Source organism: Myxocyprinus asiaticus, chromosome 21, assembly GCF_019703515.2.
Source record: "Myxocyprinus asiaticus isolate MX2 ecotype Aquarium Trade chromosome 21, UBuf_Myxa_2, whole genome shotgun sequence".
Taxonomy (NCBI): Eukaryota; Metazoa; Chordata; class Actinopteri; order Cypriniformes; family Catostomidae; genus Myxocyprinus; species Myxocyprinus asiaticus.
Window position 1 is genome coordinate 23,212,232 of NC_059364.1, and position 18,081 is coordinate 23,230,312.

Here is an 18,081-nt window from a genome sequence, read left to right on the forward strand (position 1 = left end):
CTGGTAGATGACTTTGAACCTGTGACAAACCATATATGTAGTACATACCATGGACCAAAACCCAGCTTATAGCTCTACCTTAAGCTCATAACATGACATGGTTTTTGTTTTCTTCCCCTGAAGGAACATATACCATATTTGAAGAAATTCATCTCTTATCACTTTTCATAGAAGACTATTTCACTAGTTTTGTTGTATAGTAGGGTACAACAGGGCTAAAGGCACACCTTAAGGACAATGTGCTTTTATTCTGGTCACAAGATATATCAAAATGGAAAAAATAAATGTATTTTTTATTGAAAATTGATGGAGAAACATCATTTGTGTGAAAAGAAATAATAACAGAAGGTTGTTTTCATTAAAATTCTTAAAAAAATACCCCACTTCAGGTGGGGTAAAAGTCCTACACACTCAGGGTAAAAGGCCCCCAGGGGGGTTATAGTGATATTGTATAAACATAGGGACAATAGTTATTCACCTTATGCACCAGAGAAACTAGCATGCAGCCATCTTGAAAATTTTGTCTCTGAACTTACGTTCTAGCGGTTTTATATAGATATCTATGGTGTTGATGTCAAAGTGTAATTATCTAGTGAAGTGGATTTACAGGTTATAGAGTTGTCAAAAGCTATCATGAGTATTTTAAAGTGTTCAGGGGATGTCATAACAACTGGAAGGAGAACAGGGAGATTTTAAAACAAGAGTACATCGTTCATAAATACACAATATCCTACCTTCATGCTGTGGATGTACTGATGTGCCTCTGTGCTCATGAAACTTCAAGAGACAACAAAAAGTCATTAAAAATATCTCGTAAGACACTTCTGGCCATCTTCTCATGTCATTCACCCATCGCGTTATAGTTAAGGTGAGTAGATTTTTTGAGTGTTAAACCGGGACGGGGAAGGGGTGCAACTTCATATTTATACACACACACACACACACACACACACACACACACACACGTGAAAGTGTAAGCTTTATTTTATATTCCGTTTACAACAATTTTAATCACATTTAAGCCTCTAAAACATGTAGGGTGACAAATTAATTTTAAAAAGTACAAATATAATTTTCTTTAATGTTGAACTTGAATGTGTAATAATATGAGCTGTCACTGTTGGAAATTTCATATCAATTCACATTTCAACTCAAATTATTAACAAGTTGAAACCTAAAAATTAAGCAGAATTACACGTATAACAATTAAACGCTTGTATCATGAAAAAGTGCAGTGTGTCATAGCTGTCCGAATGTGATCTGCCAGGTCCAATTTACCTCCACAGGTGTCGGAAAAAACAAACATTTAGAGTGACAGAAAAAACACCTCACGAGCATTTTCATGTAGTAAAAGGGGGTTGCAGACTCACACCATCAGCTCTTGCTGAAAATACTTTCTGTGCTCCATTTTGATTGACTCTTCGTAGTACACTCTAATACAAACAGGAAGTTAGATGACAAAATTCGGAAGAGCGCGGAAAAGGGGTGGGGCTGAATAAGGTGATTTGCCAATTTAGGTAAATGCTTTTGAAACAACAAGATGCTTTTTTGATTAACAAATTAATTAATACTTATTTAAAATAACCACTTCAGAAAAGGATCAAACATTTTCTGTTAATTTCAATCACATTTGACATTTCATAACATCTCAAGTAGTCTATTTTATAAACAAAGTAATCTCCATTGTGACTGGTTCATTCAGTGTATGCCCACTTTGAACATTTTTCATTACAAATCTATTTGTCCCACATAAGAATAACAATGTTTTGGGAGAAAATAAAATCAGAATTGCCTTTTACCCTTAGTGGGCAAAGTTGTACTTTTTTTTCAATAGAGTGTTTGTTAGAAACTTAAAACTGTCCCACTTTTGCTGATGATCTGTCACAGTTTATCTGAAAAAAGAAAAACAGTTAGTGTAAAAAGTGCCTAAATGTGCTCAAAGGTAATTAATTATCACTCTGAAGTTATATTAAATATTATTTCAATACACTGACATTTAGAGGGGTTGTAGAATTCCAAAAGAAAAAAAATGCTGAGTGTAAAGTTTTTTTTATTTTCTTTTATCTGTCTTGCTTTCAGCAAATCTACCAGAAACTGTCCCAATTATGCATACTGTAGTTCACTTTATGGGCTGACCTTCAAACAGGTGTGAGTGGCTTTCACAAATCTTCTTGCTGTTTTGTTTAATTTATATTTTGCTGACAGTTGTGGCTAAAACCTATAGGTATGTTGCCTACCGTGGTTTCCATGGTAAAGTTTTGAAAGAGCATGAAAAAAGGCCCCTTAAAAAAGTGTAATAGGTCATCTTAATTTCTACCTGTGTGTGTCAGTTTTCTCAAAAGGTTCAGCCACACGATCACAGTGCCATTGTCACAAAAGACATTTTTAACATGTTCTCTCCCATGCTGAGTGACAAGTAGATAATTGTTTTGTGTCTTAAGTTATCTTTCAGTGAAAGATGGGTTTCTTCTAGAAAAAAGCTCTTTACTGAATTTTTCCAGTCTGCTCATCTCTCTCTTTTCATGCATGCCTTCAGGTGTCTGATCAGCAGATAATGCTTTACAGTTCAAAAAGGTTTATGGGCTGAATATTGTTAGACATAATTTTGACCTCCAGATGGCTCTCAGTTTACCTTTCTAGGTTGTCAGTAAGGAAGTACACACTACAATGCCATACATCCGTATATGTCATATTCTGCCCTGCCCTACAGAATGCAATAACTACTTATTTTTTCAAAATTGAGTTATAACAATCAATAGAAACTTTGAAGCCGTTTTTTAAAGCCGTTTCATTGTTGCCATAGTTACAGCTTTTCATCTTTGTAGAGCAGTATTGTTGTGTGTCATAATTTTTTGACTGCATTAATTTTGTTAAGCAAAGGAATGCTATTCTTTTCTTTTAATAAGAGCATTGCTCACACCTTCCTCTATCCACAATGGAGTACTTACCCAATACACAGAGAAAAATAAGTCTTCTCTGTTCTTCAGCTGAGATGATGACTAAGTTAACACACAATGAGCTACTTTGTGTTGAGCCATGGAATAGGCTTATTCTAGGGAAGCATATGATTTAAGGGGAAATAGAGATTGTGCTGAGACAGCAGCACCAGAGACACATTTTAAAAATATATATACATATATATTATATGTATTATATACATTTTGTTTTTAATAGTGCTATTTTCAAGTTGCCAGTTTCTCTATACCGACATTTTAACTTCTTCCAGTTCTCTGGTTTGCAGCTGCTCTCTGGATAGGATTAGCTTATAAGAAGTTTTATTTACACTCACTGAGCACTTTATTAGGACAACTATGGTCCTAATAAAGTGCCCGATGTTGTAGCCCATCCGCCTCAAGGTTCGACATGTTATGCATTCTGAAATGTTAGTCTGCTCACTACAATTGTACAGAGTGGTTATCTGAGATACCATAGCCTTTCTGTCTGCTCGAACCAGTCTGGCCATTCTCCGTTGACCTCATCAACAAGCCGTTTCTGTCTGCATAACTGCCACTCACTGGATGTTTTTTTTTTTTTTTGGTTTTTGGCACCATTCTGAGTAAACTCTAGAGACTATTGTGCATGAAATCCCAGGAGATCAGCAGTTACAGAAATACTCAAACCAGCCTGTCTGGCACCAACAATCATGCCACAGTCAAAATCACTGAGATCAAATTTTTTCCCCATTCTGATGGTTGAGGTGAAAATTAACTGAAGCTCCTGACCTGTATCTGCGTGATTTTATGCATTGCACTACTGCCACACGATTGGTTGATAAGATAATTGCAAGAATAAATAGGTGTACAGGTGTATCCTAATAAAGTGCTCAGTGAGTGTACAGATATATGCACACATAAAATCTACGAACCATGAAGCAACATGTAAACTCCACCCAAATATGCTTTATATCCTGCCATTGGAGGCAGAATTAAATGTTACAAACTTTATCTCTTGATTGTCTGCATCCTTCTCGTAGACAATAGGTTCAGCCAGCTGCAACACTCTTTTGGAAGGAAGATTTCTATAGCACAGTCTTATAAACACTGATTAAAAAATTGTTCTGGACAGAACAATCTCCAGGAAGTCCATCTTTATTTAGAAATAATGCAATTTTCTTTGTTAAAAAAGAAAAAAAAAGAAAATTGATATTATTTAAATTCAAAATGAACAAAAAACACAAATATTTGTTCCATCTCATGAATCGATGACATGATTTCAAGATGGCGCCGCAGATGGCTGCTTCGGTGTGGAGCTCTCTAGCATTTTTGTTACTTTTGTTTGTTTGTCATGTTTTTTGTCACTCTTTCCCGATCAGTTTCACCAGGGATGAACTGCAGAATATTTGGCAGAGCATACCTGATAAGTTTTTGCCGGTGTCTGATTATTCGGACATATTAGACATCTTAGTTGGAGGCACAGCGGTGCTCTACAAGCGATCCAAAAGACGCACGTGAGGGAAGCGAGCTAGCAAGCTTGTGAAGCTTCATCAACGTGGCTTTAGGGCTCCGCTGCCTTGTATTCATCTGGCGAATGTCCACTCCCTTGTCAACAAATGGACGAACTGCTTCTGCTCACTCAAACAAATGAGGACTTTTCTAACTTCGCTGCTCTGTGTTTCACGGAAACCTGGCTAAATGAGGCCATCCCGGACAGCGCGTTTCATCTGCCGGGCTTCCAACTGTTCAGAGCGGATCGCGTTGCGGAATCATCTTGGAAAACGAGGTGGTGGAACATGCTTTTACATCAGCGAAAGTTGGTGTACAGAAATAACAGCATTGAAGAAGATTCTCCTAATTTAGAAGTGCTCTTCATCAACTGTAAGCCTTTGTACTCACCGCGGGAGTTTTCCTCATTCATTCTGGTGAGTTGGTGAGTGTTTATATCCTGCCACAAGCATGAGTGAATGCAGCATTGCAAAAGCTGGCTGATCACATCACAGATGTGGAGCAACAACATCTGGACTCACTTATTATTATTCTGGGAGATTTGAATAAAGCTAACCTCACCCGTGAACTGCCAAAATACAAACAACACATCACATGCCCCACCAGAGACAGAAATATACTGGACCACTGCTACACCACTGTAAAGGATGCATATCGCTCTGTCCCACGTGCAGCTTTAGGACTCTCTGATCACTGTCTGGTTCATCTTCTCCTGACCTACAAGCAGAAACTAAAATCAGCTAAGCCTGTAGTAAGGACTGTAAAGAATGGACTAATGAAGCAAAGCTGGAACTACAAGCCTGCTTTGACTGCACTGATTGGAGTGTTTTTGAAGCTGCAGCCACAGACCTGGACGAGCTCATAGATACTGTGACATCATATATCAGTTTCTGTGAGGATATGTGCATCCCTACTAGGACATTTTTATCATTCAATAATGATAAACCATGATTTACAGGAAAACTCAGACAGCTTCGTCATGCCAAAGAGGATGCTTACAGAAGAGGGGATAAAATATTGTACAACCAGGCCAGAAACACACTGACTAAGTAAATCAGAGTGGCTAAAAGAAGCTACTCTGAAAAGCTGAAAAACCAGCTTTCTGCCAATGAACCTGCATCTGTGTGGAAAGGCCTGAAAAGCATCACCAAGTACAAGACACTTCCCCCTCACTCTGTAGAGAGTCAACTAATGGCTGATGAACTGAATGTGTTTTACTGCAGGTTTGAAAAGCCCAGTCTCACACCCATCTCTGATCTTCACTTCACACACACAACAACACCTCCTGGAACCCCCTCCTCCCCCCTCCTGCTACTCAGTTTGCACTTATGATCTGTGAGGAGGATGTGTGCCTGGTCTTTTGGAAACAAATGTCTAGGAAAGCTTCAGGCCCAGACGGGTTTTCACCTGCCTGTCTGGAAGTCTGCGCTGACCAACTGGCCCCTATCTTCACACAGATCTTCAATAGATCACTGGAGCAGTGTGAAGTTCCCTGCTGTTTCAAACACTCCACCATCATTCCAGTCCCCAAAAAACCCAAAATCACAGGACTTAATAACTACAGACCTGTCGCTTTCACGTCTGTGGTCATGAAGTCATTTGAGAGACTGGTTTTGGCCTACCTGAAGGACATCACTGAACCCCTGCTGGACCCCCTTCAGTTTGCGTAGCAAACAGGTCTGTGGTTGATGCTGTCAATAAGGGACTGCATTATATCCTGCAACACCTCGACAGACCTGGGACTTATGCAAGGATCCTATTTGTGGACTTCATTTCAACCTTCAATACCATCATGCCTGATATTCTCTCAACCAAACTGACCCAGCTCTCCGTGCCCACCCCAATCTGTTGATGGATCACCAGCTTTCTGACAGATAGGCAGCAGCTAGTGAGACTGGGTAAACTCACATCCGGGACCCTCACTGTTAGCACTGGTGCTCCTCAGGGATGTGCTCTCTCTTCACTGCTCTTCTCCCTGTACACAAATGTCTGCACTGCAAAGGACCCCACTGTCAAGCTCCTGAAGTTTGCAGACGACACCATGGTCATCTGCCTCATCCGCGATGGTGACGAGTCCGCATACAGATGGGAGGTTGAACAGCTGGCTGTCCGGTGCAGTCACAACTACCTTGAGCTGAACACGCTCAAAACAGTGGAGATGATAGTGGACTTAAAGAGAACTCCCTCCGCACTCCCCCCTCACCATCCTGAACAGCTCTGTGGCAGCAGTGGAGTCATTCAGGTTCCTGGGCTCTACCATTTCTCAGGACCTGAAGTGGGACACCCACATAGACTCCATTGTGCAGAAGGCTCAGCAGAGGTTGTACTTCCTTCGCCAGCTGAGGAAGTTCAACTTGCCACAGGAGCTGCTGACACAGTTCTACTCGGCCATCATTGAGTCTGTCCTGTGTACAACTATAACTGTCTGGTTTGGTTCAGCCACCAAATCAGACTGAAGGAAACTACAACGGACAGTCAGGATTGCTGAAAGGATTATTGGTGCCCCACTGCCCACCCTCCAAGACCTGTACATCTCCAGAGTGAGGAAGTGTGCGGGTAGAATCACTCTGGACCCCACACACCCTGCTCACTCCCTCTTTGAACTGTTGCCCTCTGGCTGGCGCTACAGAGCACTGAGCGCCAGGACATCCAGGCACAAGAATGGTTTTTACCCTCAGGCCATTTCCCACATGAACAGTTAAACTGCCTCAGGACTCCCCCATAGTGCAATAATGTAAATACATATCTCATTTACATATGTAAATTCACATATTTAACTCTGTGCATACCCCTACCTTGCACATATATTACCACTTGCACATGTACATATGCCATTCTGTTATATGTCCTATTATTTGTATGGCTATTTATACTCTTACCTTGTTTTATATTCTGTGTCTCACTGTAATGTTCTGTGTGCACTTGTTTCTCCTATTACCAAAAAATGTCCTTGTTTACGTGTGAACACTTGGCAATAAAGCTCAATCTGATTCTGAAACACAACATTTTATTGAGAGCCATAAATAGTACAAAACAACTAGCCAACCTTAAATAACTTACTAAATGACCCAATTTTAATTTCATCCGAATCTGATTCCTATGGTTCTGGATGGCAGCGTGGGTTCTTAAGGCGGCCTTTAGCATTCTGAACGCCCTTGGTAACTCTTAACAAATGGATTTATAAGATCACATGTCAAAATGTTGGCAAGAGTAAAAATGTATGACATCACAGATCCTTCAGTTCAGGGCTTGAGCCAGTGCTTTGGATTCTGTAACTGGGGATTCCTAAACTTTACAAATGACAACTCTTTTGTAATAGTCACCTCTGTCACTCTTAGATGGAAGCTATATGCGTATATATTGAGCAGTGTCTACTCAGGCCATTCGTCCTGTGCAACTCTCAAGGCCTCAACTGAATCTGAATATTCTTAATATTTTTCAATGTCAAAATCTCTTCTTCTGTTTGTTGAGCCCTAAGCAACAATTTATCTTGCTACACACTACATTATGACCAAGAACACGGCACATCAATCCAGCTCCACTGGGTAACCACCACCCCCTCCCTCCCTCCATCTATCCAGGAGAAATCTGTTGATTGGTAAAGAGGGGAAGTTGTTTTTTGGAAATACTCCACCCTCTCCAGTAGTGTGGTTGTTTTTAACTCTGTTCTTAGGTGTGTGAGATACACACGGAGAGAGCCTGCTTATCTCTGACCATCAATGTCGCCTTTTCTGTCACACTTCCAGGGGGTCCTGGGGCCCCTCGGCCCCCTGTGGAGGGTCTGGCTGGAGCCTGCAGATGGACTTGTTGCACATGGGGCAGACACTGCGAATTTCCAGCCACTTCACCAAACACCTGTGCAGGAGACAAGGTGAAAAGAGGAAAAAATGAGAGAGGGGTTTATTATGCATCAGCTATTTATATAGGCTCAAGCACTGTCACATCTACCACTACATTAAGACCCCGTCACAATATGAGGCTTAACAGGGTGGTACTGTATAATTTGACAGGCTGAAATGGCAGAATTGAATAATGAATAATCTGACAGCAGTAACTCAAGGCCAATTCCCTCTTTTAAATTCAATTGCCGTGACAGCTTAATGGTTCCTCTGAGTTTTTCATTCTTGTTAAAGTGCCTCCAACAGTGTTTTGCCACAACACGACATTCTTTGCATTTGTTTTTGAAAGTAAAGTGTTGTTATTTTAAATTATCATATTGTAAGTCATCAATTAATTTTTAAAATACTGCATCCCAATGCAATACAAATTTACAGATGATGTAAACAATTATGTAAATTTTGGACAGTGTGACAAGACGATAAAAGATCTTACTTCTTATGAAAAGCATGTGAACAGGGGCAAACCCCGAGTTCATCTCTGCTCTGAAACTCATCCAGGCAAACGGCACAGGTTTGCTGAAGAGAAAAGGAGTGTTTTTGTAAAAAAAAAAAAAAAAAACTTAAATCAATATTTATGGATTGTTTTTAGTATAATTATGGTGTTGTTTTTATTAAATATTGTACTGTACATGTCATGAGTTTTCTACTCAAAACGTTTAGAACTTTTATTTGCCAATAAGGCAATGAATCAGCTTTACTTACTCCAAGAAGACTCAGCTTTTTCCCTGGACCTTTTAAAACAACCTACAATAAGAGAGAGGGTGTTTTTTAATGTCTTTACGTCAGAATAACCAAATCTCACAGCATCTTTTCCAAAAGCTATTAAGTTTGAAATAAAGAAATTACCTCATTATATCCATATTGTTCCTGTGTGCCCTGTCGCCTCAATCTGTGAAATTTAAAGCAAGAATGCTTGCTGCATTCATACAGCTATGACTCTTATTTGAGCAAGAAAAAAATTATTTTTCTCACAGTAGCAACTACCTTTTACAATTAAAACAATACAGACTGGATTAATCAAGATATATGTTTAAAATTTAATAAAAGGTATAATACTTTTTAATATCATTATTTTTACCTGAACAGATAGCAACAGAAGATCATGCTCAACATGAAGATGAAGAGGCCTATCCCAAGGATGATGACATAGACATTGAGTGGAAGACGACCGCTGATGTCTGTGGTCATTTTGCAGAACTTGTCCAGAATCTGTAAGTCTGGATCACACAGGCATCCTGCAAGAGCACAAACAAAGCCACTGAAGTTTTGATCTGAAATGGCTGTTGGACTGAGTTTATCGAGAGAGTCATAGGAGCTCATTACTGCTTTGTATCTTCTTTTATATAAGTGAAATGAATTCACTGATATAATTCAAATGTAATTAAAAAAGCATCGAGATTTTCTAGCTCATTCATCAACAATCTGTTAGTTTAATGGTGATTAATGATACTAAAATTATTACCATAATCGTACCGTGGTATTTATATGGTATTCCAAGGTACTTGAAACCATGGTATACAAAAATCATGGTATATAAAAAATACTATGGTATTAGCATTATAAAAGTCTAAAAATTGTAGAATACAATTTGACACTACCACAATACCACGTCCATAAAAACATTGTACTTTTTTTGTAACTATTGAAATCACAGCAAAATACAGTGGCTTTTTATTTTAATACTTGCACTGCTAATACAACACAAATTATTAATACTGAGCACATTTATATGCACACCAGTATGCTGATAACTACCACAAATTAACTTATTAAAAAAACAAAAAGACAACACAAAAAAAACAAAAACGTCTTTAATTGAGACTTGAAATCATTGGGTTATTATCTGCTTTTGACATCAAAACATAAACAGGCATGCATACAACACTTATTTACTTATTATTACAATTATAATTACAAGCCGGTAAGAACAGCGATAAAGGTGTTAACATACAACATGAAAACGGGGTAATGGGCAAATATATACGTATGATGATTAGTTTATGCTTAATGCTACCATTTATGTTATGACCTTACCCCAGCAAAGGAAAGCTGTTTAAGGCATTTACATGTCTTACACATTGTCTTCCCTTTTAGCATAATCAGTGCGCACTGCAGATTTTGGATATACACTTTTATCTTACAAATCAGAATTTTGATGCAACGTCATACTAAATGTAGTCCTAATTGTAAAAACATTGTGATCATCTTGTGTTTTCATTTATGTATTTAAAGCTGAAGTATGTAATTTCTGCAACTGAACGGAACTGCAAAAATCATCAATGTTTTCAAAACAGCTTTCCGAATACACTCCTCGTTTGCTGTTCAAACAGTCAGACAGTCCCACCCCCAACTCACGCCATTGGTTGAGTAACATTGTGGGGCGGGTCTAAGCATGTGGCTCAAAACTAACACATAAATTTTATAGTGCCACAGAGACACAGTGTTTATAGTTTTTTAAAAAATGTGTCTCTGCATATTAAGCTGGGATAGAAGAAAGTATTTTAACACTGATAAAGGGTTGCGTCTAGAAGGGATCCCTCTCTCGTCATTCTCGCAAGATTCTTAAACGGCGTTAATTTGAAGTCGCACAGCAACGAGAAGCGCTCTTAAAAGATTATTTCAAATGGTCTGTTTTTATGAAGAGTCAGTTTTCATGATCAATTCAAGCTCTAAAATAAATATTTTACATAATAAATTTGATAACTTTAGCTCTACATCTGCTACGTTTGGTCATGAGATATTGTTGGTCAGTGGAGAAGTACATCAATCAGCTCTATTGTCAAGAGTCTGACTGGGTGGTCAAGTGGTAACACATTCACCCCTTGTGTAAGAAGCCCTAGGTTCTAATCTACTCAGATGCAATGTTGTATTTTAATAAACAAAGATTGCATCCACACTTCAGTGGACATATATCTTGAGTGGGGACACATTCGTTTACAGTTTTCTTTGCGATTCAGCTGGAAAGGAGCGCAAGCTGTGGAACACAAACAAAATGTTCGAAAGATTTGTTTGACATAATCCAGTTCTAAAAGAGATAAATGTCTTTAAACAGCAACTAGTTTTTTTCAACACAAACATTCATGAATTACTGTTAATGTCAATCAAGTCACAATAACACAATCTAAGATTTAAAGTAATATGTGCCTTAACATGAATGTCAAAATATTACTGTATCCAAGAAACATGGGATGCTATATGAGATTTCAAGAAGGTAACATGATTTCTTAATAATAATAATAATAATAATAAGGCAGAGGCTATTTGCACTAAGTGTAATAGCAACATCTTTGCACTAAGTGCAAATAGTGTTAGACAGATACTATTTGCACTCCTAATTAAATACTAACAGGGCATCACTGCAGTGTGTTTAGAGTCCCACAGACACCCTACACCAACCTATCACTGCAAGGAAATCAACATTTATATTCATTTTATTTATTATTATAAGTAATATTAAAGAAACATATTAAGAGTGGAGACAGGAAACAGAGTGGGGATAACTGGGTCAAAAGGAGGATTAAGCCCCAGGTCATCCTCATAGAAAAAGCACATTCACACCATCTTATCAAACTAAGCCATTGCAGAAACACTCAAGGAGCAGTTTGTCTTTAATATCTTTGTTTCCACCAGACTATTTCAGTGCAGATACCCGCATCATGTGGCAGGTATTTACACCTAGTGAAAATAGTCACTATGATAATGATAATAATAATAATAATGTTATATTAATGAAGTTTCTAATGCTTTCCATCATTAATATGTGAGATGCGAGCAAAAAAGCAGAGGTGAAAGCATCTTAACAGAATGCGCATGCAAGAGAAGTTGACGAGAGAGGGATCCCTTCTAGACACAACCCTGAAAAATGTACATACTTGAGTTTTTTGTTTTTTTTCTAATTTGGAATGCCTAATTCCCAATGCACTCTAAGTCCTCATGGTGGTGTAGTGACTTGCCTCAATCCAGGTGGCAGAGGACGAATCTCAGTTGCCTCTGCATCTGAGACCATCAATCTGTGCATCTTATCACGTGGCTTATTGAGCACGTTACTGTGGAGACATAGTGTGTGTGGAGGCCCATGCTCTTCTCTGCGGCATCCATGCACAGCTCACCAAGCACCCCACTGAGAGTGAACCACATTATAGCAACCATGAGGAGGTTACCCCATGTGACTCTACCCTCCCTAGCAAATGGGACAATTTGGTTTCTTATGAGACCTGGCTGGAGTCACTCAGCATGCCCTGAACTCGAGCTCACAATTCCAGGGGTGGAAGTGAGTGCTTTTACTCACTGAGCTACCCAGGCCCCTACATTCTTCTGCTTTAACTACCTACCCATTTCTTGCTTATTCAAACCTTGTAGTCCTCCAAAAGTCCCTGTTGAGTGCCCTGTTGACTTTCAAGGTTCAAACTCTTTATCACAGAGGGGAGAATTTCCAGAGCAGCGAACATTATTCAGTCAACAATTGTTTAACCTATATCCTGAGGCAATACATGTTAATAGCACCACAAACCCAGTCAGCATGATGTTACAAAGCCTTTAGCTCTATGTGGAAGTGAAACACAGGAGTCATCTGTGAAACCACAGACCCAAAGATCAGTGTTTGATAATGTAATTAACAGAATAGATGTACACACTTGTCCTGTTGACAAGACAAAAGCAGACATATATGCTGATGAAATATACATTGCGAGTGGACATCGACCACTGATGTCTGAGGTCATTTTTTTCAGAATGTGTCTGTAAGTCGGGATCACGCAGACTTCCTGCAAAATCACAAGCAAAGCCATTCAAGTTTTGCTCTGAAATAGTTGTTGGACAGAGTTTATCGTGAGAGTCATGGGAGCAGCGCAAGCATTTAATTTTTAGTCTTCCTTTTTATCAGTAAAACGAATACACTGTTGAAATGTCATATAAAAGCATAGAGATTGATTTCTAGTTCATACCTCATGAATCTGTTTTGTGAGTGGGTGGCGTATTCCTTTCTGTCAGACCCTTGAAAGACAACACACTTCACTGTGATTCTCATGTGTACGGTTCTCAGTAGCCCCTGCATGCATATTGCATACTGTGAGCCTGCAGACTGTCCTCGTGTTTCTCATCTCAATGTAACACTGCTCTCATTGTTGGACCTCTCTGAGCAGCATGAACTTTTCACTGTAATACATCTTTTAAAACTAAAAAACAAGAAATGTCACAGTGGTGTTGGATGATGTGCTCAACAGCTGAGCACAATGGTTTTTGTATTCAGGCTCATTATTTACTGTGATAAATATTCTCCGAATATATTTGACAAAGTAGTAATGTTTTCTGTTGCTTGGTTGTGACACGGGCAATATTTTCAGACCACCGTAGACCCAAACATCAGTGTTTGTTTATGCAGTTAACATAACAGAAGGGATGTACACTTTTCATTGTGCTCTGCTTGAGGACAAGACAAAAGCAGACAAAAAGCTCTCCATTGTGGTGAAGAATGTAGACGGTAGAAAAAGAAAACTGCCTCTCTCTAAATGTATGTACTTAAGTTATAAACAGCAGAATGAGAGCAATTTGAGAAAGGAGGCTCCCACAGCTCAAAATGATCAATGATTTCTACCGAATTATGATCACAAAATGTATCAGTGTCATTTTTGGTCATAAAGAAGTCAGAATCTATTTAGTATTTGTCTGTAGAGCATTCTACATTCAGAATCTGTAGAGAGAGATTCTGTCTGTTTGACTATACAAATAAAGTACCATTTTAAAGGGATAGTTCACTCAAAAAGGAAAATTCTGTCATCATTTACTCACCCTCATGTTGTTACAAACACGTATGACTTTCTTTTTTCCGTGAACCACAAAAGATGTTATGCAGACTTTAACATTCTGAATGTTACGGACTGAGAGCCTCAGCCACAATTTACTTTCATTGTATTGGAAAAAGATGCAATGACAGTGAAAAGTGACTGAAGCTAACACTCTGCCTAGTATCTCCTTTTGTGTTCTATGGAAGCAAGAAAGTCATATAGGTTTGGAACAACACAAGAGTGAGTAAATGATGACAGACTTTTAATTTTTGGGTGAACTATCCTTTAAAATGCTTAATTCCATAGGTTTTAATAAATAATACGAAAGCAACAGACAGGAATAAATGCAACTTGAGGGCCATTAGTTCCTAATGGGGTGACTGCATACTCTAGAAACAAGTTAACATTGATTGCTGTTTCAAACACAGTATTAAGAGTCATGAATACTGTGGGTCAGAGATTCAAGTCCTTCAAATACAAGGAATGGATTCAGTAATACACTTGAGCGATGCTCTTCAATTATTTAACCTTCAAAACCATATTTTTTCTTATTTTTAAGATTTCCAATTTTATAACAAATTTCCATCAAATTAAATTGTTTAATCTTCCAGTAATATTCCAGGTTCAACACAAGTTAAAGGAATGTTCCAGGTTCAGTTCAAGTTAATTGTCATTTATGGCATAATGTTGATTACCACAAAGTTAATTTTGACTCGTTCCTCATTTTCTTAAAAATCCCCCCCCAAAAAAGAGGTTACATTGAGGCACTTACAATGACCAATTTTTAAATGTTAAAATACTCACTTTTTCAAAAGTATAACCACAAGACATAAAGAATATGAGTGTAAACATGATTTAAGTGTGATAAAATCACTAACTTACCTTTTCTGTGTAAAGTTATAGCCAATTTTACAACATTGTTTCCATAACAATGTAATGTCAACAAACCCTAATACCCTAAAATGACTGTAAGAATGACGATTTAAACAACTTTACAGCTCAAATAATACACAAGTTTTAACAGAAGAATTAAAGTGCTTTAAAAAAATTATAAGCTTCACATTTCTGTTTAAGCCTCCAAAAATTGGCCCCATTCACTTCCATTGTAAGTGCTTCACTGTAGCCTTGAAGAAAAGGAGGGACGAGTCGAAATTAATTTTTGTGGGGTAATTTTATGGAAATGTGTTATCTATTCGAAATGCGTAAATCTTGAAAGTATTTTTTTGAGTGTGATTTGTGTTTTCAAAGGAGAGAGATAGATAGAGAGAGCATTTGGCAAAGTAAGTGAAGCCTGGCCAATTGTCTGTGCATGAAGGCAAATATTAGTGGTGCACCCTTTCTGCCATAAAGCCACCATCTGGTTTATCTTTGAGGGATAGAGTGGGTGGCAAAAAGATGTCCAATGAAGGCTTCACCAACCCAAGCTGGAAGCACCATTTGGGGAAAACACCTTATAGGGGTTGATTGCTGCCAAAAACGAGACAATGCTGACAAGGACAGATGCATATGCAATGTGTTTGTTTCCGTTTAGCCTGTTCTTGTCATATAAGAGAGTGTGCCAAACAGAAGAAAGGTAAGGAGGATTGACTGTTCATGCGAAGGAGTGGGTGGTAGTGATAGGAGGATTTTGGTTAAACATTGATAGAAAACCAGTAGGAGGGTGGAAGACTGTGAATAACACATGGTTTATGGAACAATCCAGATTATGCACCCAAATCACTGGATGATTCATTCAAAATATGGGGGGTATGATTCATACTCACCATTGGATAGGATTCAGGAAATCAAGTGCTAGATTATATCAAATGATCCAGTAAATTGTGTCCAAGGAAACTATTGAAATGGGCCAAAGGATTGGGCTGATCCACTCACTCAGAACCAGACAAATAATCTGAGCTTTATACTCCCAAAAACTCCTACTACAAAAAGCACGGCTTAGAAAAATCTTCAGCGCCTCTGGTTAACACATTACGGTCACCCACCAGCTCCTCGCATGCATATGCATGGAGGCAGGGTGATATTGTTTTCTTTGTGTTGAAACATTCACAAAGACAAGTCGGTCATTGTTGAGACCTGTGTCAACACTGTTGCAGATATCAACACCTACTCCTCTGTATCTAAAATATTTTGTGCTGCCATGCTTTGACTTTCTGATCGTTTCTCCAGCATTATGATCCAAAATAAATTCCAGATTTCAATGCCTATAGCAGTGTGCAGCGCAGTATATGAAAAATTGACAATGTGTCTTTCACATAAACAATGGATCACCATCTACCTCTGCATGAGGTGAAGTTGCTGTCACTGGCTTTTTTCATTTCCTACCTCTCTTGTAGAGTGACAGTAATGAAAGGGTGAGAATTCTTTGGGATAAAAACATACAGTACAGGGTGTCACAGTTTTCTTTGTCTATCTTCAAAACATTGTCACAAGGCTCACCCCTTCCACTGCTGCTGTCAGCCACTTCCCTCTTGTCTTCTTGCTTTCCTATGTCTCCCTCAAGATTATCGCCCTCACGTTACAATCAAGTATTTTCCCTGGTAACAAAGGAGAGGAAGAGCTGTGGCACACAGCCGTCAGAGCAAAAGGTTGTGAATGCACCCCATTCAAGCTGTGAGCGGCATCGGGGTGTTTCTCTTCCTCATGCCATCTGGTCTGGTCTCTCCGCTTTGAAAATACAAAGGACATAAAATGCGTTCTCCAGACAAAGTGATGAGCTTCCTACTGCATGTGTTTCCTGTTGCCTTATCCACCAGCCCTGCCTCCACGTAATGGTGCCGATGACTTCTCCCCCATGCTCAGTTTGTAAACAGATCCCTGCTCATGTGATTTGCTGTCTGGATCACAGCTCTACTTTCACCCACCCCCTCCTTGCTCCTCCCCTTTCCCTCTTTTTTCCCTCTCCCTTTCTCTCCCTCTCTATCTTGTGCTTTCTCTCCCTTCCTCTTACTCCCCTCTATCTGAAGGCTATTAAGAGGTGACAGTGGCCAGGCAAACAGACGGGCAGGCCGAGTCTTGCTCTGTGTGAGACAAGGTCGGGAGGGGAATGAGGGTTGATTCAGTTTTCTTGGCTGGCGGTCACAAAAACATTAACAAAGGGACAACAGAGCGATAAAAGTGAGAGCAAGAGGGAGAGTAGAATAGAATAGAAATGAATAGAATAGAACTCTGGGGATATTCTTATAGCAACTCCAATATAAAGCAGATAAAATTGAGCTAAAAGCTATAATACCAATGATCTTAAGAATTATGCAGAGTTAGTCGACGGATTTATTAAGCAGTTTGTTTTGGGGAATGACAGTTCATTCATTTTGCTTGGCTGACTGTCAAAAAAACAAAGAGATGGCAGAGGGGAAATAGTGAGATACCTAGCAAGTGTCAGAATAGAATAGAAATAGAAAAGATATCTAAGGATATTATGATAGCAACACCAACATAAATCAGAAATTGAGCATGTCAAACAAGCTGTGATGCCATTGATTTTGAAAATTCACTATGCTTGGCTAACTGTCACTAAAACAAACACAGAGACACCAAAGTGAAAATAGTTAGAGGAAAAGGGAGAACAGAATAGAATAGAACAGATCTCTGTGGATATTCTGATAGCAAACCCAACATTAATCAGAAAACACTGAGGATGTGATAAAAGCTGTAACACCAGTGATCTTGATAGTGTCACAGAGCAAGAGCGAGACAAAGAGACCCAAGAGCAGAGAAACAGTTCAAAGGATTTATTAACAATAAATATCTACTTCAACTGTGCTGGTGAAGAATTAAGATTCTGGCACTGGCTGCAGTAGTGGGGGAGAAGTTCGTGGATGCGTACGCGTCATGGCCGCACAATGGGCAAATCCGTAAACAGTGTGTTCGTAGATGAGTGTGTGCATCGTGGTAGTCAGGAGCAGATTCGAGAGGAATCCTCCATTGAAGCGTAGTGAGGTGCAGGGAATAAACGCACAG

At 39.0% G+C, this 18,081-nt stretch overlaps 1 protein-coding gene across 4 annotated transcripts; it reads right to left on the reverse strand.

Annotated features, from left to right (window-relative positions):
• Positions 1–996: 996 nt before the first annotated feature.
• LOC127412376 (RING finger protein 122-like) lies at positions 997–16,940 on the reverse strand. Of its 4 annotated transcripts, none has more exons than XM_051648679.1 (6): positions 16,561–16,940; positions 9,420–9,576; positions 9,188–9,230; positions 9,044–9,085; positions 8,775–8,857; positions 997–8,297 (listed from the first exon to the last, which is right to left on the reverse strand). In XM_051648679.1, exons 2-6 carry the CDS (start codon positions 9,527–9,529, stop codon positions 8,177–8,179), a joined length of 399 nt encoding a protein of 132 aa, XP_051504639.1. In that variant the 5' UTR covers positions 9,530–9,576; positions 16,561–16,940; the 3' UTR covers positions 997–8,176. The 4 variants fall into 4 exon arrangements, with proteins under 4 accessions (XP_051504639.1, XP_051504638.1, XP_051504640.1 ...); XM_051648678.1 differs by lacking the exon at positions 16,561–16,940 and adding an exon at positions 16,447–16,540; XM_051648680.1 differs by lacking the exon at positions 16,561–16,940 and adding an exon at positions 15,888–16,399.
• Between the last annotated feature and the right edge of the window lie 1,141 nt (positions 16,941–18,081).

Bases quoted from the DNA above. Each gene is read 5' to 3' on its own strand.
- LOC127412376 (XM_051648678.1), bottom strand. From the start codon at position 16,501: ATGTTTTTATCCCAAAGAATTCTCACCCTTTCATTACTGTCACTCTAC. The intron at 9,231-9,419 runs GTAAAAATAATG...TAAATTTCACAG, and splicing joins TTCTGTTGCTATCTGTTCAG to ATTGAGGCGACAGGGCACAC. The intron at 9,086-9,187 runs GTAATTTCTTTA...CTCTTATTGTAG, and splicing joins AACAATATGGATATAATGAG to GTTGTTTTAAAAGGTCCAGG.